The sequence below is a fragment of the Aspergillus heteromorphus genome, assembly GCF_003184545.1.
Source record: "Aspergillus heteromorphus CBS 117.55 chromosome Unknown BO70scaffold_5, whole genome shotgun sequence".
NCBI lineage: Eukaryota > Fungi > Ascomycota > Eurotiomycetes > Eurotiales > Aspergillaceae > Aspergillus > Aspergillus heteromorphus.
Genome location: NW_020290410.1, coordinates 748,058 through 769,451, shown reverse-complemented (window position 1 = coordinate 769,451; position 21,394 = coordinate 748,058). Strand labels below are relative to the sequence as shown.

At 53.1% G+C, this 21,394-nt stretch overlaps 7 protein-coding genes across 7 annotated transcripts; 5 read left to right on the top strand and 2 right to left on the bottom strand.

Moving 5' to 3' along the window:
• Positions 1–2,187: 2,187 nt before the first annotated feature.
• Positions 2,188–3,705, top strand: BO70DRAFT_286536 (oxidoreductase, short-chain dehydrogenase/reductase family; the record flags this gene model as incomplete). The annotated part of the gene is made up of 3 exons (XM_025539204.1): positions 2,188–2,605; positions 2,672–2,742; positions 2,791–3,705. 3 exons carry the CDS (start codon positions 2,188–2,190, stop codon positions 3,703–3,705), a joined length of 1,404 nt encoding a protein of 467 aa, XP_025401904.1.
• Positions 3,706–5,585: 1,880 nt separating this feature from the next.
• On the bottom strand, positions 5,586–6,911 carry BO70DRAFT_180016 (uncharacterized protein). The gene has a single exon (XM_025538433.1). It carries the CDS (start codon positions 6,721–6,723, stop codon positions 5,671–5,673), a length of 1,053 nt encoding a protein of 350 aa, XP_025401903.1. The 5' UTR covers positions 6,724–6,911; the 3' UTR covers positions 5,586–5,670.
• A 1,502-nt stretch (positions 6,912–8,413) lies between these two features.
• On the top strand, positions 8,414–9,820 carry BO70DRAFT_286368 (male sterility domain-containing protein; the record flags this gene model as incomplete). The annotated part of the gene is made up of 2 exons (XM_025539200.1): positions 8,414–8,547; positions 8,665–9,820. 2 exons carry the CDS (start codon positions 8,414–8,416, stop codon positions 9,818–9,820), a joined length of 1,290 nt encoding a protein of 429 aa, XP_025401902.1.
• A 1,827-nt stretch (positions 9,821–11,647) lies between these two features.
• Positions 11,648–12,613, top strand: BO70DRAFT_420169 (uncharacterized protein; the record flags this gene model as incomplete). Its single annotated transcript, XM_025547513.1, has 3 exons — positions 11,648–11,860; positions 11,928–12,189; positions 12,258–12,613. 3 exons carry the CDS (start codon positions 11,648–11,650, stop codon positions 12,611–12,613), a joined length of 831 nt encoding a protein of 276 aa, XP_025401901.1.
• A 431-nt stretch (positions 12,614–13,044) lies between these two features.
• BO70DRAFT_331738 (uncharacterized protein) lies at positions 13,045–15,424 on the top strand (the record flags this gene model as incomplete). The annotated part of the gene is made up of 4 exons (XM_025540887.1): positions 13,045–13,135; positions 13,226–13,339; positions 13,474–14,183; positions 14,278–15,424. The coding sequence occupies 4 exons, from the start codon at positions 13,045–13,047 to the stop codon at positions 15,217–15,219; spliced, it is 1,857 nt and encodes a 618-aa protein (XP_025401900.1). The 3' UTR covers positions 15,220–15,424.
• Positions 15,425–15,453: 29 nt separating this feature from the next.
• On the bottom strand, positions 15,454–16,738 carry BO70DRAFT_179989 (uncharacterized protein). The gene is made up of 2 exons (XM_025538432.1): positions 16,162–16,738; positions 15,454–16,106 (listed from the first exon to the last, which is right to left on the bottom strand). Exons 1-2 carry the CDS (start codon positions 16,501–16,503, stop codon positions 15,642–15,644), a joined length of 807 nt encoding a protein of 268 aa, XP_025401899.1. The 5' UTR covers positions 16,504–16,738; the 3' UTR covers positions 15,454–15,641.
• Positions 16,739–17,462: 724 nt separating this feature from the next.
• Positions 17,463–20,359, top strand: BO70DRAFT_385547 (carbon-nitrogen hydrolase). The gene is made up of 6 exons (XM_025545749.1): positions 17,463–17,582; positions 17,697–18,502; positions 18,841–18,886; positions 18,963–19,054; positions 19,498–19,572; positions 19,697–20,359. Exons 1-6 carry the CDS (start codon positions 17,528–17,530, stop codon positions 19,901–19,903), a joined length of 1,281 nt encoding a protein of 426 aa, XP_025401898.1. The 5' UTR covers positions 17,463–17,527; the 3' UTR covers positions 19,904–20,359.
• The last annotated feature ends 1,035 nt before the right edge of the window (positions 20,360–21,394 follow it).

Here is a 21,394-nt window from a genome sequence, read left to right as displayed (position 1 = left end):
AAGAGAGTTCCTCAGAGGCCTTGATCGTTGGCATGGTTGGAACCAGGTGTTCATTCTGTCTCTGACCAGGGTAGGAAGTCCGCGCTGGCCAATTTTCAGGTTGCACGCGTTTGTGACGCGAATCCCATAAAGCACTTCCGGAACTGCAGCTATCCTATGTCGGCTTTATTCGCTTCTAGATCGTGGAGGCTATGTTTAAATAATAACGCCTATCAGTACACAAAAGCATTAGTATGAAACGTTGTGGATCTGATATCCAATAATAGATTAGAAATACCTCCGAAGGCCAGGAGGAGCGACTCAGCGGCCGTTGGCCCAATAGTTCGGTAGAAAAGGGTTCGGCAGATTGCCATTACAGGCAGTGTCATGTGCCTTGTCACAATTGCCGGGGACTCCGAGAGTGATCGAGCACACCGTCACCATGATCGTCGCAAAGGTACGTACACAGAGTACACAGGACAGAGGCTTAGGGAGGACAGTGTGGGCCAACCGCTTCAACGTTCGTGGAACATGGGAAGGAAGCCATCGGACTCTACAAGGCTGGCTGTCGATGACGTTAGCGGCGACCCAGCGCAGTCAGCGCAGTCAAGGGAAGTCCATTCCGATCTCAACTGGGACAAAGACAGGGCGGGGTTCTTTGCGACATTCTTATGCGGTTTCGAGTCGGAGGGAGAGAAAGAGCAGGCTGCGGTCCGAAAGACCACGCGTGAGTCGATGTGACACCCTCCCAGGGACCACGAAGTCGCACGGAGGATTCGTAAACTGGCTCGCGGGTGGTTCGAACCCCGTCAGCCTCATTGAATCGAAAGGGATCCGTCATGACCACATATGATGTGTGAAAAAGTTAAACCGGGCGCAGATTGGACGTATAGCATAGTCCGGTTCACGCGAGCGGCGGACGGGTGTGCCTGGTGGGGGGGGAGCAGATGCAGGAGGGAGAAGGATAGGAGATGGCGTCAAATATAGAAGTGGCTGGGCCTCGAGTGCGCCCGAGTTGAAACAGGTGCTCTGGCCGTGGTGATTGGGCGGTGGCTGCTGATCGGGGGGAACGGGAGCGAGCGAATGGGTGGCCGGGAAGGGATCTCAAACCGGCTCACAGGGAGGAGGCGTTGAAACAAGATCGTCAGGAATGTCCCGGAGGGACTCGAGGGAGGGAGGGAGGGAGGGATGAGGACAGGGTGGTTGAGCGATCACCGGAAGGGCGGGTGGTCATCTGGATGGTTCGTGTCTCGACGCGGAGGCAAGGAAGGGGGGGGGAGGTTTCCCGAGTCAGTCAGTAGGAGGGATTATACTTTGAACGAGGGAACTTTGATGGAGGGAGTCGTGAAAGAGAGAGAGGGACTAGGAAGTAGGAAGTGGTAAGTGGATCCTCGGAGAGAGCCACTGCCACGCAGGTTGGTGCCCAAGTGGGTAGAAGGATGGAGGATGGAGAGAGGGAGAGGGAGGGAGGGAGACAGACAGACAGACAGTGGTTGACTGGTCATGTCCGGCCGGTTGGTTGCCTGAGTCCGACTGGTCGAGGCCGGACTTCTACTAGCAGCTCCCAGTATAGCGCATGGCCCCGCTGATTGGCCGCATGCATGTCAACTGCCAGCAGCTTGCCCTGACCCGCAATCAGTCAGTAGTACCTTGGTAGTAGCAGTACAGTAGTGGTAGTAATTCGGTCACTCAGTCAAGTGACACTCCCCTGGCTGTTGCTGCTGCTTTTTCCTTTTACTTTCGGCCCTCAGGGCTGGCCTTTTCTTTGTCTTTCCATCGTTCCTGCTGGAGATCCAGCACTATTCATCGTCATCTCACCCATCCGCCGCACAGTCGTGATTGCCGGCGTTGCACATCCCGATTGCCAGGAGCGATCGCGAGAATCTCACTGCATCGCTCTTGACTTGCTATACTTCTTTCCCCCCCCAGGTTCACTCCCGCAATTGAGACATCCTGTCTCGCTTTCATCTCCCCGGCCCTCCCGCACCATCCCTCCACCGTGCAGGAAATATGCGGACAACACCGTTGCCCTGGCACATGAACTGACCATAACACCAGCGGTGGTGTGTCAATCAACATAATAGCAATTGTGCTCCATGCTACCGCCCTAGAGGTCGCACGGGCCCTCATCTTCTTTGTCTGTCTCCGTCGTGATTGTATTCCATCCAGGGTCTGTCTCTCGCTTCCTCTCTTCCATCTGGCTCGGTGATGCCGATGGTGGCCATAACCATGGATATCCGGGCCCCGGGCCATGGATCCTCACATCACCACCACGCCATCAACTCGATCTCGACATCATTAGTCCCTTTGGATCCGGGACCTGATCCACTGCAGCTCCCTGCCGGGAGTCCGGCCCTGTGCCAGGCAGCATATCCAGGAACTTTGTCGCTGCACAACTACCGCAAACAGCTGTCGGACGGAGACTCGTTCCTCGAGAACCACGAGGGGAAGTCCCTGAGACGAAGAAACGCTGCGTTTCCTCTCAGCCAGCACCCCATGCATCCGCAGCACTCCGTCCATCCATTCTCGGTGTCCTCCATGCAATCGAGCCCTCCCCCGCTGTCTCCGTCTTACTCCCCCAGCGCCGCGAGTGCACAGGGACCAGAGAGCCTCCATGGCTTCGTATGTGAGTGTTTACAGTTTGGCCGGCTCAGGCCGGGTGGTGGTTCAGTTGTTCTGACGGCGAGTTCAGTGTCCCCCAATGTGGAAGTCTACTCGTCGGACAATCCTATATATTCCAAGCAAAATCCCCACAAGCTGCTGGTAAGTCAACCTGAGGCAGCTGCAAAGCTATTATCTAACGAGCGCCAGGATACCTTCCGTGACAGATTGGAGAAATATCCAGATCCAAACTCAGACATGACGGGCTCCCACCACAAGCACACCAGGACCCGCTCCGACTCCATTCTGTTGAACATGAAGAGACCAACCGCGACTATATTTGATCATGGCACTTCGTTTGAGATCCTCAACCCGCATGACTCGCTGAACGTCGCCAGAATCGTCTCCTTCATTGAAGACGTCGACCGTGACTCGACTGGAAACCATCGCGAGTCGTATATAGAAGTCACCAACGACACGCTCATCATCGCGGGAGAGGAGCCCCCGCAGAACCCCGTCTTCGCGGAAGCAACCCCGGAGAAGGACGAAACGCAAGTGCGTCAGGAGATTGTGGGCGATTCACCGCACCGACCCATGCCGTCTATTTCGGAACTTCTCGAAACGAAGGACTCCGACGACGTGGCGGGGTCGAGCCATTCCCCCTCACCGAGATACACCCAGAAACGGCCCATCCCCCTCCGACCCCGTGCGTGGACGGATGACAGCGATCTCGGGGAGCCAGGGTCGCCCATCCGCGACGACGGAGAGTATCCCTCGCCCATGTCGTTCCCCGTCTCCCTCTCCACCCCCTCGCCGTTCTCCATGGACGGAAACTCGCCAATCCCGCACGCAGCCGCGTTCTATGACATCAACTACTGGCACGGGGTCTCCGGATACGAGCACGGACAGGGATTCCCCCATCCCCTGTATTCCAACCCGCCCTCCCCTTACGCAATGCCGTCTCCCTTCCTGCCCCAACAGCCGGCTCAGGACATGCGCATCCACCACAACATCTCCAAGCAGTCCCTCAACCATCTCCGCAAAGGCAGCAAGTCGGGGTCCGGGTCGGGGCCATTCAAGCCCTTTCGTCGACTCTACAATGCTTTTTGCAAGAAACGCCGGTGAAGGCTTGCTCCACTCACACTCACCGCTTCTTGCCCTTTTCGTTCGTCCGAGTTCTGCTCTATCGGCTCGCTTTCAAACTTTTTACTTATTGCCGCGCTGCCTGCCTGCTTGTCTGTCTGTCTGTCTGCGGTATCACGTGCATGTGCATGTGCAGATGCAGGATAGGTACATGCAGGCATGCACTATCTTACACTATCTTACGCTTCACTGCACGGCACTCCACTACTGATACTATGTAATGAGTCGATTACCTCATGAGCTATTACCCACTACCCATTACCCACCCATGCACGTCTGTACGAGTTGTATCGTTTGATTGAGTTGGTGGTGTTTGTCCCATCCTCCCGGCCTGGGATCCTTTGACAGGATCAAACTACAGCTGGCTTCTCTTTCCTTTCATTGTCGATATTAAGGATGGGGTTATGATGCAAATAGATTTTTTGTCTTTATGTTACTACCTATGCCATGCCATGCTTGCCATGCTTGCCACGCTATGCTTGTTATGCTAAGTACCGTGCTGTACTACTTACCTACCTCTCACCTATGGGGCCTATCTTGCATGTTAGTATGAGAGTGAAACATTGAAAAAGAGGCCGGAATTGATATCAACTACCTAGGACCAATTAATTCATGGACCCTTCATCCATCCAGTAATTATTGAAGTAATCAGACAGTGTAGAATCAAACTAGTCGAGTAAAATTGTCAGCATGGCTGGTTGTCGTCGCCGCCTGGCCTGTACTTAGGCAGTGATTGCCTCTGCAGTCTTCTCCCTTCTCTTCCTCCTCTTCCTCCTTCTTCTCCTCTTGCTCCTCCTCCTGTTTCCTCCTACTGCTCCTGCTCCTCCTCTCCCTCCTTCTTCACCTCTTCCTTCCTCCGCCCCATACCTAGACACCGCGAATCCAACGGTCCCCACAACCAAGTTTTCACCCTGCTGTAAGCTCCCATTATCAAAAGTATATCATGTATGTAAATCAAGCCAATCAAGTAACATGGAAGTGAAATCCTACTAATTAATCAATCTAGTCTAGTAAATTCAATCAAGTAGAGAATCATACTCACCAATCTAGTCAAGGAAAATCAATCGAGCAGACTCGAAGTATACTCGAAACCATTTGGTAGCGTAAAGTGTAGTGTAGTAAAACGAAACGGCAAGATCAGATGAGAGCACCGAAAGAACACCCATTCACCGGGTATATATGATATATGACATATGACATATGATATGTATGGGTATGTATGGATATGTGATGTTTATTTACATAGATGAGATTCAGCAGACTGTATGTATAGTATAGTATAGTATAGTGGATGAATCTCAGTGTCGGGACCCGCTAAGGCTAAGGTGTACACACACGCACACACACATGCACACTGCACACTGCACAGACAGAGACGGAGACGGAGACAGTGGAAGAAAAGGTTATGAGATAGACGAGATAAATAATAAAGAAACAACACGCCAGGTTACTCTTAGTAACAAAAGTCCAATGCACAAGGCAGGGAATAGCAAACAAGGCAAGGCAAACAAACAATCCGGTTATGAGGGTACAATTTGGGTATCTATCTTTCAATATGCACAAGGAATATCCGAACCCTGAAAGAAGATAGGTGCGATGGAGGGAACTTGAAAAAAGGAAACGGGTGATAAAGAAATGGGAATGGGAGAGGAGAGAAGAGGACAGGGGAGGGGTAGTGGAAAGAAGAAGAGAAATGTGTAGATAATAAATAAGACATAAGGTGAACGGAGGGATGGGAGGAGGGTATATCGAGTCCAATTGAGAGATCACATCGCATCGTATCAACCCACCAACCAACCTGCCAGAAAGAAAAAAGAGGAGAAGAAGTTAAAGAAAAGAAAAGGTAGAAAAGGGGAAATAGTAGAAAGTTGAGGAAAGAGAGATGGAAGAAAGTTCAAGAGGAAACCAAAAGGAAGGAGAGACTCGACTCGACTGGGATCAATCGAATCATTCCTCCTCATCCTCCTCATCCGGAACCGGCTCCACCATTGACGCCAAAGCCGCACTGACCAGACTCTTCCGTCTCAAGCCCTGTTCACTCTTCTTGCGCAGCTCCCGGGTTGACGGACAGTGGTAGTTCTTCTCAATGCGATGCGACGAGACGCTGCTCTTCCGGCGGGAACGGGGCTCGGACACGGACACCGCCCCCGAAGAGGAGTCCGATGCGGGCTGGGTATTGCGGAAGCGGTTCCGGGAGAGTGTGAGGGCGCGTCTGCGCGGGGAGGACTGCGGGGGGATGGAGCTGGGGTGGCAGTCGTCTTCGCAGAGGGAGTCGAGAGACATGGCGGAGCGCATGATCTCGTCGTCGGAGACAAGAGCGCGGCGGATGGACTCGATGTCGGACTGGTTGCATTGCAGCCGGGAGATCTGCTGGCGTTGGGAGCGGACGTGCCAGGCGTCTTCTTGCTCGGGGATGGCAGACAGGTCCATGGGGTCGGCGAGGGGGGGGAAGTCGGCGGGGATGGAGGTGGGGCTGAGGAAAGGCGACGGGGAGAGCGACCCCGAGGTCAGCGACTCATCGTCGTGGTCGGTGTCCGGCGGGGTCAAGACGTAGCCCGGGAATTTGCTGGAGATGCTGCTGCTGCTGCCGCCGCCGCCGCTGCTGCCACCGGTATTCAGGGATAGGTCTGAGGGGGTCGGGGATGCCGGACAGTCGAAGCGGCTGTTGTTCTCCTCGCCGCCGTTGGCGTAAGGGTTCTGGAGGGTGTGCTCGTGCAGTTTCCGGGTCAGGGTGCTGATCGAGAGCCGCTTGTGATCGTAGGCGGAGAAGGGGACGGAGGTCGGCGGCTGCTGTTGCTGTTGCTGACCGGACCGGAAGTAGGAGGATCGCGAACGAGGCACCGCCCGGGAGAACCGCTGGGATCGCGGAGAGGGACAGCGCGACGACATGGGGGAGATCAGGGCGCTGTCGCTATCCGCCATGCGGCGGTCCTCGCCGTCGAGGGCCAGGCGCGAGGGCCTGGTCGACGAGGGGGACGAGAAGGAGAAGTCCTCGAACATTGTGATGGCTGATGGGTGATGGATGACTCAGAGATTCGAGGATTCTGATGCTGGCAACAGGACAAACAGTTCGTTCGACAGGCCCGGGGGGTCCGATCCGAGTGGGTGGGATGGAGATGGTCAACGGACGGGGTTATCTGGACATAGTAGGGTAGGGGGGGTGGCAGGGCTGTGGGAGGAAGAGAGCGAGTGTGTTCCTGGCTCAATATAAGACGGAAATCCCACAGTGGCCAATTTCTCGTGCCTGTGAATCAGAGAAATGGGTTCTGTTTTGTAGCCCCAGTCAAAAAAAAAGTAAAAAGCCCAAAAAAGAAAAAAAGGGTAGGGCCGACGGATCTGGCGCGTAAAGAAACGGGCGAACCTTGGGATGGCTTGGGATGGAGGCCGTGGGGAAGGGCCAGGAATCAATCAACGGCGATGGTTGGAGTGGACCGGAAAAGGAGAAGGGCAGGCGAGGGCGCCATCGGAGCAGGAAAAAGGAGAGAGAGACAGCGCGCGCGCCAGATGATACCGCAGGCCCCCTTTTCATTAAAATTAATATTGGTATTGCTTTTCCTCGCCATGGACAGACAGGACGAGCCAGGCGGATAACCGTGCACGTCTGGACTCGGCTCGACTTGAGGAAGAAGAAATACGATGCATGATCGAGGAAGAGGAGTGAAGAGGGGAATTCTGGCGAGAACCTTTAGTTGCCTTAGTGCCTCGTCGTCGTCGCCGCCGCTACGCCGCGCTGGGCTTAGCGCCCCTCCCCGAACGGCGGAGTCCGCCGTGCGCTACGCCGCTTCCGGCTAGGCGGGGCCTTGCAGAGTGGCCGCGCTAGCCCCGTTTCAGCAGAGGAGCCTCCTGACTATCGCTGAGTCAGCCGCGTCTCCAGGAGGCGTGCTTCGGGCCTACTTTCTTCTTCCTCGTCTTGTCCCACACTTCTCCGCCGCGTCTCAACCGTTGGCCCTCCGCGGGTCTTAAGCACTTCGTATACTTCATCTCCTGCACGGACGACGGAGTTCTATACCGTTCCAGCCTCGCTTCCCCCAACGGTGGAGGACGAAACCCAGACGGACCGAAATCGCCACCGTCCGCCGGGATGCGGCCCAGGATCTGCCGGTTCCAGCCCGCAGACCCGTTCGCCCTAATCTCTCGCCACCCAGTCAGTGTGTGGTATGTGGACACTGGACTGCGACTGGACACTGGACACTGGACGCTGAAGAGACCGGACGGACACTGGACAAGTCGACACCCAACACCGGTCACAGTCCGGTGTTAACTTTCCACCCACCCACTCTCAGCATCATATACCCTCGTATACTGTCGCCTAGCCTGTCAACATGCCAACCCAATCTAATCGAGACTCATACCAGGAAGACCCGGTTTGGGCCTCACCTGTACCAGGTAACCGGCTCGATCCATGGTGCCGCAATCCTGCTGTCAACGGCCTCCGACCCTGATATTGAGCAACATCGTCGGTCTTCATTGGCTGTCGGGTGCCGTCACGACCCTAAATTCGGACCATAAACCAAGAGACAGAGATCACGGATGCTGATCTCTGCTGGAACTGGTATCCGCGAGACGGCAACAGAGCACATGCGTAACTCACCTGCATATCCCATAGTACAAAGAAGTTATATCATTCCCGATTGACATTCGAAATCAACGCCCAAGAACACCCAATCCTCCCAAGACAGACACATACACAATGTGGGAATACTTCTCCGACAAGACCATTCTCATCACCGGAGGCACCGGCTTCCTGGGCACGGCGCTAGTCTGTCGACTGGTGTCGCAGACCCGCCCCAAACAAATATATCTTCTCTGCCGCGGAGGCAAGGAGTACGTCCGGGCCCATCCATCCCATCCCATCCCAAACCCCAACCCAATATAAATTGTTATCTATGCACTACTATCTAGCCATCCCGTCACCTATCCATCTAACGCGATAAACCCTAGCCGCGCCATCGAAAGATGGACCGAAAACCTGCCCAGCTCCCTCGCGCAAACCCTCACCAGCTGCCCCTTCATCACCTACCTAGACGGCAACATCAAACAGCCCTCCCTGGGCCTCGTAAACCAAGACCCCCCAACCCACAACCTCACACACCTCATCCCAGTCCTAGAAATCATAATCCACGCCGCCTCCTCCATCAACCTCGTAGACCCACTCCCCAAGCTCTCCCCCAACATCATCGGCGCCACTGAACGCCTCGCGCACATCGCCCTGGCGTGTCCCCGCTTGCAACGCTTCATCTACATCTCCACAGCCTACGCCAACAGCCACCTGTACAACACCTCGCCCACGCGGTCCCCGGACATCACCATCAAAGAAACACTCTACCCCGTCTCCTCCACCCCAGCCCTGACAACCTGGACCCAGCTCCAGACCACACACACAACACCCGAATACTCCCCGCACACCTTCCCCTGGCCCTACGCGTACGCCAAACACCTCTCCGAGCGCGTCTTCCTCTCCATCTTCACGCACTCCGGGCTCGAAAAAACCCACCTTCTCATCATCCGCCCCTCCATCTTCGGCCCCGCCCAACAGCTCCCCTACCGGGGCTACAGCGTACCCCTCGCAACCCCGCTAACCGCCCTCGCCGCAATGATCGCCATCACCCCCAGCATCTACTTCCAGGCCGCGACGCGATCGCGCAACCCGGACGCAGAGGTCACAGCCGACGAGGTACCCGTGGACGTGGTGGTGGATCGGACGCTGTTCCACATCGCGCATGGAAGCAGCGGGTTCGTGCACGCGGTGTGTGGCGAGCGGGGACGGTATCGGTTCAAGGATCTCTGGGAGGAGGGGATGGCGGCACGGAGGATTCCTTGGCGGTTGAGGCTAGTGTGGTCGGATCTGGATTGGCATTCGCCCCGGTTGCATTCTATCGCGAGGTTTTATGTGCTGTTTGGGCCGTCGTTTCGGTTCGGGGAGGAGAGGACGGAGAGGTTGTGGGAGGGGATGCGGGAGGAGGAGAGGACGGGTTCGGGTTTGGTGCTGTTTAAGGATCCAGGGAGGGGGTTTGAGTTGGTGTCTAGGAGGGGGGAGATGAGGGTTTGTGCGAGGGCGTTTGCGCAGTTTTTGGGGCTGCCGAAGTGGTTGCTTTGAGGGGTGTGGGTGGTTGTTGGTTGGTTGGGACTACGGTGAGTATGATAGGCTGGGGTGGGCTAGTGTTGTTGTGATGATGATGTATATAGGTAGAAATTTGTATATATGGATTGTATGATTGATGATTTTTGTCCCCTATTCTTTCTCTTTCCCGCGAACAGTGGCCCCCTAGAGGTGAAGGCTGTATATAATACATCCTCCTTCTTGTCCCTGCTATAACTGAAGTATGGGATTTACTGGAGTAGTTCCCGTGGCTAATCCAATTGCAACGGCTCTTCTGAAATTGGATTAGACCAAAGACTCATCCAGAATACTGACTGGTCAGAATTACTCTTCAGTCTCCCCACCCCTCTGGCAATCAGTTTCGCGGTTGGCTTCGGATGGATGCCTAACGGCTAAGCACTCTCCCCGCTTACCCCGGATATGGTGCTGCAAGAGTTCCAAACAATCATTATTAGCCCTGACATGCTATCAATTCCAACTCGAACTACCAGATAAAGGTATGAGATACCGTGAATATGTGCATGGATCCACAGGTCCCCGTTGTTGGGTACAGTCAGCAGCTCGCAGAAGGCAAGTGCGAGACCGAGCAAGAGACAGAGTTCAGACCAGCTTATCCTGGTGCCTGGCTTGGACCCTGGTGTCTGGTACTAGTGATTGTCGGCTAGCCGGCCCAGCCTTGTTCCCACCACCGTCCGGGTCTCGATAATTGTTTGCACCCCTTCATTTTACCAGGACAGGGAGCATAAGACTAGTGGGTATCAGGCTATCAGCAGATTATGCCGGTCTCAATGGAGAATTGGATTGGACCTACCTCAGGCTGATTGGATATTGTGGTGATTGTCATTCTACTAACCATAAAATAGGTTAACTGTACAGGGGTTCTCATCCACAAGCTTCTATCATTGAAAGACTCTGATTGAGCTTAGCTAGCTGATCTTGTCCACTCACGTCATCGAGGAAAATTCGAACCAACCGTCCGTGGGCACTAAACGCCATCTAGGCCAGGCTGTGCACACCTGCAAAGTAACATTTCGGGTTCGGGTTCGGGTTCTAAAGGAAATGATGCAGTAGGTGCTGAATTGACACAACGGGGGCCAAATCACCGGAAGCCTCCGGGTGATCCTGTCTCTGTCCCAGGTGGAAAAGAAAAAGTGCATATTACTGTAGCATGTCATTTGGCCATCAGGCCACATCCATTACAATAGCTAATATACTGTTAGAAATCAAAGGCTTTTACTAATAGTGTGTCGCATCGGACACGACCTGCTATAGGTAATGAGCCCACTATGTAATTTACATCGTAGTCTCTTGGTCGCTACCCAGTGAATATCCTACATTTACTTCAGCGTACGACTTGATAAACCGCTTTCCCTCATGATGTAGAAACAGACACCAAAGCCACCCGCCCCCAATACTCGGCGGGATGCTCCCTCCCGGACTCCTTCAAAGCCATTCCCGCTGGCCCCCATTTGAGAAGCGGCCCCCAGCTTTAACCAAATAGTTGGTTGACTTGTCTCAAGTCCAGAGACAAGACCTTGCAAATCTCATTACTGATTCACCATGTCATCTCATAATCTGGTGCAATGCAATCCTACTCTGGTAGTAGTTGCTGAAACCGCCCCAATCCTTTAGATGAAGGGCCTCGATGTATAGAGAGCGAGATATCTATAAATGCCCAGTTCTGCTTCTCTTCGTTGCTATTGCCAGACACTCATTCTGCGGATATACACTCATTACTCTCTTTGTCACTCATTCCTGTAAAATTTCCTCGTTGTTTTTCATTATCGTCATTCGTTGTTTCAATAGCTACATTCCTTTGCCAAGATGTGGTTCAAAGACATCACCGCCCAGAAGGCCTTCGCCGTGGCCTCATTGCTCTTGACATCCGGGGTCTCAGCAGCTGCTATACCCTCCAACCTCGATGGACCCAGATCCGTCTCGGTGGTAAACGATGTTGCGACGACCACGCAGATCACTGCAACTGGAGTGGATGGCAAGCCGACCTCTGTCCCTGTTGTGGATGCCCCAGACTGCCAGGTAAGTGCTACTGGATCCTGCTACTTTTTTCTTTCTATTTATTGAAATCTAACTAAATCAATTCCAGTTCTGCGATGCAGATGATGAGGATGAACAGACTGATATCAGTGGCTACGAGATTTCTTCCGAGCCTCTTGAATCAGTTCCCGTCATTACCGTCCCCTCCAACGGGGATGATCCAAGTGATGATATCTCATCCAAGACTACACGCCAGCCGGCAACGGAGGTCAAGCGGGCCACTACAACCTCGAAGGATCCCAAATATGAGCGGCTGGAGAAGACCCTCGGAAGCACACCCGTAGTCAACGACGGCTACGCTATCAAAATCCGTATGTCTTGATAACCCTCTGTTCCTCAACTTCCTACAGCTTGTCGTGAAACTGAACTTCCTCTCCAGGGAGTGAACGAAATGAGGCATCCGGCGTGTCGTACGTCGACCACTACCTGATGGTTGCAGGGTATGTCTCGAAGACAACCGAGGGCAGCACCGAATACTTCAAGTACGACTCCGCATGCTACGATATCCAGGTCGTCGATGGCGAAATCAAGCTCAACGACTGCGGTGCCACCAAGTGGTATGATTTCAAGGCCACATATGCGATGCTCGGTAAGATCAAGTCGGGCATCACATCCGCGACTCTCGAATCGGATGCCAAAACCATTGCAGAGGAGATGGAAAAGAAGGGATATAACCTCCTCACTAACAACTGTCGGGATTTTGTGAAGAAGTTGTACAAGAAGATTAAGGCTTAATTGGAAGGAAGGAAAGAAGGAAAGGGAGATCAGGCCATGTTAGAGGGGGTATTTGGTCATCTAGTCTGGATGATTCGGATGTATATTACTTACTTGTAGAGCATGTGGACCTTTTCAGCTTTTTTTTGATGAATATGTCTCATGGAATACTCCGTAAACCAGCTTCACCAACAGGGAATATCCGGTGTGATTGGGTTGTGTTCCGCTCAGCCCCCATGCAACTAGTACGACGCCGTAAATGCTTGTACTGTAAGGCTGCGCCCCGCCTTGGCGCCATCGCCGTGGCCCCCATGTAGCATCATCATTCATTGGCCCCAATTAATGATCCCAGCAAGGCATCCATAAATCCATCGCTGCTGGTAAATATCTTCCCCAGTCACCATCACCCTCCTACAAACCACCTCCCATGAGAAAAGCGCAAAGGTTCAGTTATGGCGGCCCTCTTGGACAAGGTATTGTTCCGCATGGTGTTCGGAGATAGAAAGAAGAAACTCGACAAGTTTCTTCGCACTACCACACCTGGTGAGTCGGTCAGTCAGTCAGTCAATAGCTAGTGGCATCGAATCGAAGAAGGAAAAATGGGTCGACCTGACCGAAAACGAAACCATCCAGACTCCGTTCTTTCAAACCTGCACACCTGCCTCGTTCGGGAAGGAAGCACCTCCATCACATCGCAGGCCGTCTTCGACGCGTCTAGCATCCGGGACTCGCCCCAGGAGCAGCCTTGTAAGTGATTGATCCTTACCCATCCACTACACGAGAGATCAAGGCTCCAGCGGGCAAGTTAGCTAGCTAGCCCATACCGTACCAGGAGGGGCTGATCTGATGAGAATACTTACTGGAAACTGATCCTGTTCCAGACTGGACGAAAAAGAGTTTCCAAAACCACCTTGTCAGGACCCATCCGGACACGACCATCCCCGACACAGCGATCAATGTCCTGTGGACTTGCTTCTGCTTCTTCGCCTACCACCCGTTCCCACTCCCCAGTGCGGACGACACGAAGCTGTATCTACCAGCCTTCGAGCGTGCGTTGATCCTGCTATCTGTCCAAGGCGCACGGCTCCTCGGAGTCGCAGATAGTGATTTCGGTCATCGCTGGGGTCGTCACGACGAGCCTTGTAACTGCAGTTTTAGAACCATTCGGATCCTCCGAAGCATCAGTCTGGTCAATCGTCAGTCGTCAAATTTCGCTCCACAAGTCGCTGGTTTCGACACATTCAACACCGACGATGCGGTCGATGCTCTACTTTCGATAGTCCCTTTCCATCCGAAAGTAAATGCATCCCCTAGGGATCTGAAGCCGCTGGCGGAACGGTTGCTCGAGGGGAGAAGAACAGACCAGTATCAGATCAAGGTCATCGACTTGGCTGCGTTACTCGGCCTGATCATGAGACTAAGGGTCTATGATAAGCCGACTTGGGGCTCCCGGGACTTTCATTACGGGTCATTCGAGGATACCACTCCGGGGAAGGAGGAGTTGGCTCATATTCTGGCCCGATCGTTCTGTTCTGGCCAGGAGGACAAGTACCTGGCCCCCGACACGGTGCTCCGGGCTTTAGATATCCTGGTAAGTGGATGAACCCACCCATTGATCGTCTTCCGCCTTCCATCCCTCTCTCTCCCAGCTACGAATCTAACGAAATCGCTGTGCTGCGCACCAGCCCAACCTAGAGCAATGGGTTCATCAGCTATGGGCAGCCATTTTCCAACCGTGCACGTCCACAGAATCACCTAAACCAAACTTATTAGAAACCCAATCATCACGATCATCACCACCACTGCCACCAGACACCACCACTATGGACGAGATTCTCCGTGCAGTATCACTATTCATCCCTCCCTTCCACCCTCATAAAAGAACCGATCAGGTACGCAAACTCAAGCCAATCACATTTGAAAAATGCTACGATGACTCGATACCATCCCAGTCCTTGACGGACAGCAGTGGCATCAGCCTCGATATGGACCTGGGCCATATCCTCCAGCAATTCTCCGAAGACAATCACCCGAACCGTCTGTCGCAATCCCGCCTCGTTCTTTTTCTGGGTCATCAAGCTCAGGATTCGTCGAAAGATGTACCGATAGTCGTGGGCGCATTCTTCCCCACGACCCCTGCTGCGAAAAGAGAAGAGGAAAAAGAGCCAACGGAAAGAACAGTAGGAGACAAATCGACCATCTCCCCTCTTCCAGTTCCACAATTTCTCTTCCAGCTCCAGCCAACCTTCAGGCTATTTCGCTGGAACGGAGAGGGCAGCAGTGTCACAGGCACAGCCACAGCCACGGGATATACCGACCCCCACCCTACTTCTAATTCCAATTACCTGGGAGATCCCATTCGATCGAAGGTGGGGGTGGAAATTGACTCCGTCACAGGACAGGCTACTTTTCTGCGAGGAACAAATCGGGTATCAGACGGGGATGGGTATGAAGAAGTCACGGTAACTGTCCCCAGCAATTCGAAGAAGCATGATGGGACGGATACCGTTCATGGGGATGATGGAGGTCAGGATCAGCAAGCGCGAAAAACAACCTTTACGGTGACTCGTATCGCCCTGTTTAATGTGGACGGGGGCCCGAATTACGATTATGAAAATTCTTGGTGATTGATCTGGTAAGATCATATCACGATATCTAAAGAAAATATAAGGAAGGGAATGGGTAGATGGTATTTATTGCTTTACGCATTCATCTTTCATTTGTTAATTCCAGTGTTTCTCGATGGCAAACATGTCACTCCCCAGCAAGTTACCTAATTCATTTACAAACTCAAGCCTAACTGACGAACACCATACTGGCCTGATTTGAGTCGAGTACAATTAAAGTTCCTTTTTTATTAAGCAGTATCATTATTATTCGGTATTGGTTCGGAGGTACATAACGCAATCCAGTAGCTAGCTAGGTAGGTAGGTATATAAGAAACAACGACTCGCAAAGACAAAAACGCCTACGTCACATCCAGAGGAATCATTCGTCTGACTCTGTGGCATCCGTGCTGTGTCCCGTTTGCCTGTATGTTAGAGACACTTTAGACGATGTGCCCGAGCAGGGTCCCCACGTCCGAGAGCACGCTGTCGTTGTTGTCGCGGCTGTCGTTGTTGTTGCTGCCTTCGCTGTTCGTGTTGGTGTCGGTCACATACACGCTGGTTGAGCCTGGCTGGCCGCTGCCGCTGCTGCCACCGTTCGAGCCGCTGCCGTTGGAGCCACTACCGTTCGAGCCGCTGCCGTTGGAGCCACTACCGTTCGAGCCGCTGCCATTTGAACCGCCGTTGTTGGAGCTACCGCCGTTGTTGGAGCTACCGCCGTTGTTGGAGCCACCGCCGTTGGAGCCTCCGCCGTTGGAGCCTCCGTTGGAGCCACTGCTGCTGCCGCTGCCCTTGTCCTTGTCATCATCGCAACCACCATCAGTTCCTCGCTTGTTGCTGGAGCAGCCGCCTCCGGTCTCGAGAGTCACATGTGCAATAGTGCCCCCACCTGCAGAAGTGCTCCCACCCTGTATTCGCAGTAAGCACGATTTTGTCATGGTATGTTCATGAGGGCAAACTTACATCGTCGGGTACTCTGGCCTGCAGGGACACGGGACTAGCCCCAACGGGAGACACGAATTGAACGGCACTGAGGAGCAGAGCCAAGGCGGCGAGGCCTGTCTGGGAGCGAAGGTGGACCATTATGAAGGAAGGTATGAAGGAGTGGTAGGAGGAACGAGTGGCTTCCGCGGAGTCTCTGGGGCGGAGGGTTGTCGAATTGGTTGTCGAATGGTTGTCGATTGAGTTGATGCAAGTCAAGAAGCAGGCATCGTGTCGTCTATTTATACCTTCCCTCTCAGCACCATTGCCTTGGATTGAAACGAAAAGAGAGTTAAAGACCGAGTGCAAATGGACCCGCTGCATGCTGAAGGCTGTCGAAGATGGACGTGCTCAGGCTGGATCTGCAGCCCCAGGTTACATTCTCGTGGGTTGAAGAGGAGCCCTAGATAACGCTAGGGTTGTAGTTCCCTGATTGAAGACAACAGGGTATGGGTCCAAGGTCTGCACCAGCCATGACAACGAGCAGCTATGGGACTCGGTTGTTTCTTCCGCCACTGTGGACGATGTTCAAGTACTAGTGGCATTCCTGTGGCTCCTCGTGTAACAAGCTGTTCCGAGCAAATGTAACCTTCATTGATCTGCATTTTTCAAGGTGGTCAATTCTTTCTGGGAGTAGATTCCGGGAATTGGGGAGATGGTATATGATTGGACTGAGGCTCTCCATAGGATGCTATAGAAACGCCCTATGTTGCATCACCGTGCCCACCAACACGTGGAGACGCTATTTCGGAGCCGGTGGCTGCACCTATGAGATTCTCCGGTGATTTTTCCCTGTTACATCCCGGGCCATCTGATGGGACGTTGTTGAAGGCTCGACCAGTCTATTTTATGTTTCTGCTCAGTACTGCTCAGTAGGGCTGAGGGCCGTGAACGGACGGACGGTCCGCGAGGGCATTTCCGCATCGCCAGACGAAGGTTTAGTGGCGGGTCCCTATCCTATCAACAGAGCTCGGACATCAGTACCGGAGTGTAGGACTGTAGGTACGATCAGGTCATACAATCGACAAGTATGTGTCATGTCTCTCGCAAGAATCTGCCAGATGACCCCGAGGAGAAAGCGAGGTGTACAGCGCAAGGAGGGATGAGCGAGAAGAAGGAAGAAGGAACGAAGGAACCAGGAATCCCAGTCCGGCTGCGGACGCGCTAGTGCAATCGTGCCTGAGCCCTGAGGAGTCCTCGGTCTGTTCCCGGTCACGGTACCCCGCATCGCCTATCTCGCTCCCCCCTTCTGCCTCCCTCCTTTCCTCCCAATCCCCCCATTCTCGAATTCTAGCGCTCCACACGTCTCACACGTCTGTCACTGCGGTCGCATACACCCAATCCAACTATGGCCGCCCTCCTCAAGAAACCATTGAAGCTGGCCCTGGTTCAACTGGCCTCAGGTCCGTGTTACCTTCTCCTTCCGACTCTTCCACCCGTCGACCCATCGACCCCGTACTTGCCACACCATACATCAATCCTTCCGGCCCCAGCTAATCTATGATGACAATACCCAGGCGCCGATAAGTCTCTAAACCTCGCACACGCTCGTTCCAAAGTCCTCGAGGCCGCCAAAGCCGGTGCTTCGCTGATCGTACTTCCCGAATGTTTCAACTCCCCCTACGGCACCCAGTACTTCCCCAAGTATGCCGAAACGCTGCTCCCCTCCCCACCCACACAGGAACAGTCCCCCTCCTACCATGCGCTATCAGCCATCGCCGCTGAGGCCAAGGCCTACCTGATCGGCGGCAGTATCCCCGAATTGGAACCAGCCACGAACAAATACTACAACACCGCTCTGGTGTTCTCGCCCACCGGTGCCCTGATTGGCACACACCGCAAGACCCACCTATTCGACATTGACATTCCCGGCAAGATCACCTTCAAGGAGAGCGAGGTGCTCTCCCCCGGCAACCAGCTGACTGTGGTCGACCTGCCGGAGTATGGCAAGGTTGGCCTCGCGATCTGCTATGATATTCGCTTCCCAGAGGCCGGTATGATCGCGGCGCGTCAGGGCGCATTTATGCTGGTCTACCCGGGCGCGTTCAACACGACGACTGGTCCCTTGCACTGGTCGCTGTTGGCGCGGGCACGCGCTGTCGACAACCAGGTGTATGTGGCTTTGTGCAGCCCCGCCAGAGACATGGAGGCTTCGTACCATGCCTATGGCCACAGTCTGGTCGCGGACCCTAGCGCGAACCTGCTGGCCGAGGCGGAAGATAAGGAGAAGATCATCTACGCGGACTTGGACAACGAGACCATCGAGAACACGAGGAAGGGCATCCCGATTTACACGCAGCGGCGATTCGACGTGTATCCGGACGTGAGTGCCGACAGAAAGTAGGCGCATCTCACGTTGTATTTTGACGAGGTGCGCTGCCAGCCAGCAATTAAACTAGCATGTAAATAGGATGATTTATGAAATAGCCCAACCGAGCGGTGCAGACAGGCTGTGCAACAGACAACCACAAACTACGGAACATTATTTACTACGTAAAACGGATGGTCGGTGCCTCAGGCGGACCCGCTGGGGGCTTGCAGCGGAGCATCACGTGCAGGACGGGCGGGCGAATCACAGGACGCGCAGACGATAAGCGAGCCGCACTGGAATTCCCACCAGGAGAAAATCTACCATCTCGAAATCTCCTCCAACCTTGACAGTCGACCACTACAGCCAACGACAGCCGACACATCTGTCCCTCATTCAGTGAGTGAAATTTCGCAGACTCTGATAAACCGCCATTCTCTCCCGAGAATTTCCCCTAACACAATTTCCTCTGCAGAAATGTCCACCACCGTCAAGACCGGCAAGAAGACCCGCTCGGCCATCGCCGACGTGGTGACCCGCGAGTACACCATCAACATGCACAAGAGAGTACGTTGAAAAACACAGCAAGCTTCAGTCAACTGAGCTTCAGCACAATCCAATCCATCCCCTACTCCCACAAGCGACCTGCGAACGATATTTCCCACCTACGGAAAATCGCAACCACCGAGGCACTGGACGGAGAACAAGAGAAGGGAAAAGACCGGACAGGCGCGCGCGAAGTTTTTTTCAATTCCACAACCTTCTGTAACAAGAAGGCCTCGGAGAGACAAAACCACCGCAGCCTGTCGGTCCCATCTCAAGAGCGTGGAGGAACACATGCACACAAGATGGGGAATCCACAAAAAGAAGAATTAGTTTGATGAAGTCCACCTCTATGGCCGCAGAAAAAAAACCGTCTATAGAAGACGTAAAACTCTATATGATACATCATTACCAGATGGCATTCGGGCGGAAGACTAATATCTCTTCTTTTTGGTTCGTTTTAATAGATGCACGGTGTTTCCTTCAAGAAGCGTGCTCCTCGTGCTATCAAGGAGATCCGCGCCTTCGCTGAGCGTGCTATGGTATGTTGTACAACCCACCCTGTTTCCCCTGCCCCTCCCCCCACCACCCTTTCACCCGGATTGGGGTGTTGATGGTCGGGGAAGTGGTATGGTCCAATAAGATGAACCGAACTAACACCAACAGGGCACCACCGACGTCCGCGTCGACCCCCAGCTCAACAAGAAGGTCTGGGAGGCCGGTATCAAGGGCGTCCCCTACCGTCTCCGTGTCCGCATCTCCCGCAAGCGTAACGACGAGGAGAACGCCAAGGAGAAGCTCTACTCCTACGTCCAGGCCGTCAACGTCAAGGACGTCAAGGGTCTCCACACCTCTGTCGTTGATGACGAGTAAATGCATTTCTCTTTATCCATAATAAAATAAAAGAATGTGTTTTGCTTTTCTTCAGCGATGGAGATGAGAGATGAGATGAGAAGGGAATGGAAATCGAATTAGGATGGGATGCGTCGGAATGAGGAGCGGTGTCTACCTTGCTCCGGTCGGTCTTGGATCATTTTCTTTTTTTTTTTCTTTTCTCAAATGAAAAAAAAGTTGAAATACTTTGAGGTGTATGTCTGTCTGTCGCTTTCAAACGTCAGATTGAGCCAGCAGATAGGTTTTAGTAAAAAATCTATTTTGCTGGGTTTGTCGGCTGTCATTACTTTTCTCTTCTCCCTCTCTCTATAGTTCCTGTATCTTTTCTGGGGGTTGGTATGTAGATGTAACTGTAGATGTAGATTTTTTTTTCTTCCCTCAGCGGGAGGAGTACGTAATCGAGCTTGAGTAGTTAGTTACAGTTTCTCGGCTGACTGGCTGGCTGACTGGCTGGCTGGCTGGGATGAATATCTAGATAGTAGCCATGAAACGAACTCTTACCCAGCAACTGCACCCTAATTTTCGAGATCAAGCACTTTCCTTAACAAGTTAGATTAATTTTATCCTAATCCCAATACAACAAACACCCACCCCATAACCTCAAAACAATGCATCCATGATCCATGGCAAACGGCGATCCTATTTATCGACGACTATCGACTAAACACTCTAATACTAATACAACGAACCCATCCAATGAACCCGATCACCACGATGAAATAAGAAAGTAAGAGAAACAAATTCCATTTGCAAGAAATCATAATCTTCGAATCCCACACGCTATGCTAAGGCGATGCGCCTGTTTTCTTCCTTCCTTCCTTCCTTCCTGGTTGGGGGGCAGCAGGGCAGGGCAGACAGAACAAACAGACCAGAAGGACGACAGACATGACAGACCACATGAAGGAGACGCGCGCGCTATTCCGAGGATGCAGCTGCAGGTAGTAATTGCGAGGTGCAATAAACAAAAAACAGGATAGTAAAAGAAGAACAACAAGGAAGAAAGAGGAAGAAGAAAAAAGGCAAGATTTTAATTACACAAGTTTGGAGAGAGAATTCGGAGAGGGTGGGAAATCAATCGATGCTCCTGAGAAGGAAAAAAGAGACAAAAGTAAGAGCAAAGCGACAAGGTAAAAGAAGAGAGACGCCGGAGTTGTAAAGTAAACACAAATTCGCCGCTGAAGGGGAGGGAGGATCCGTTTTATCCAGTCACAGTTATCTCGTACTGCCGAGCGGGGTGGTCATGCCATAGTGACAACGGAGAAAGAAAAGATAGGGCGTTGTCAGGGGAGAGAGGGAGAAAGCCTTCGTCTTGGGGTCGGGGTCAGAGACAGAGGTGGCGAAGAAACAACAATCAGAAAGCAGCAAAAGCACACCATAATACATCGATCGCCACTCTGAGACGCCCGCAAAAGACCATCATGAAGGTGAAGTTGTTCAAATGCATATCCTATGTACCATCTAGTCGTAGCA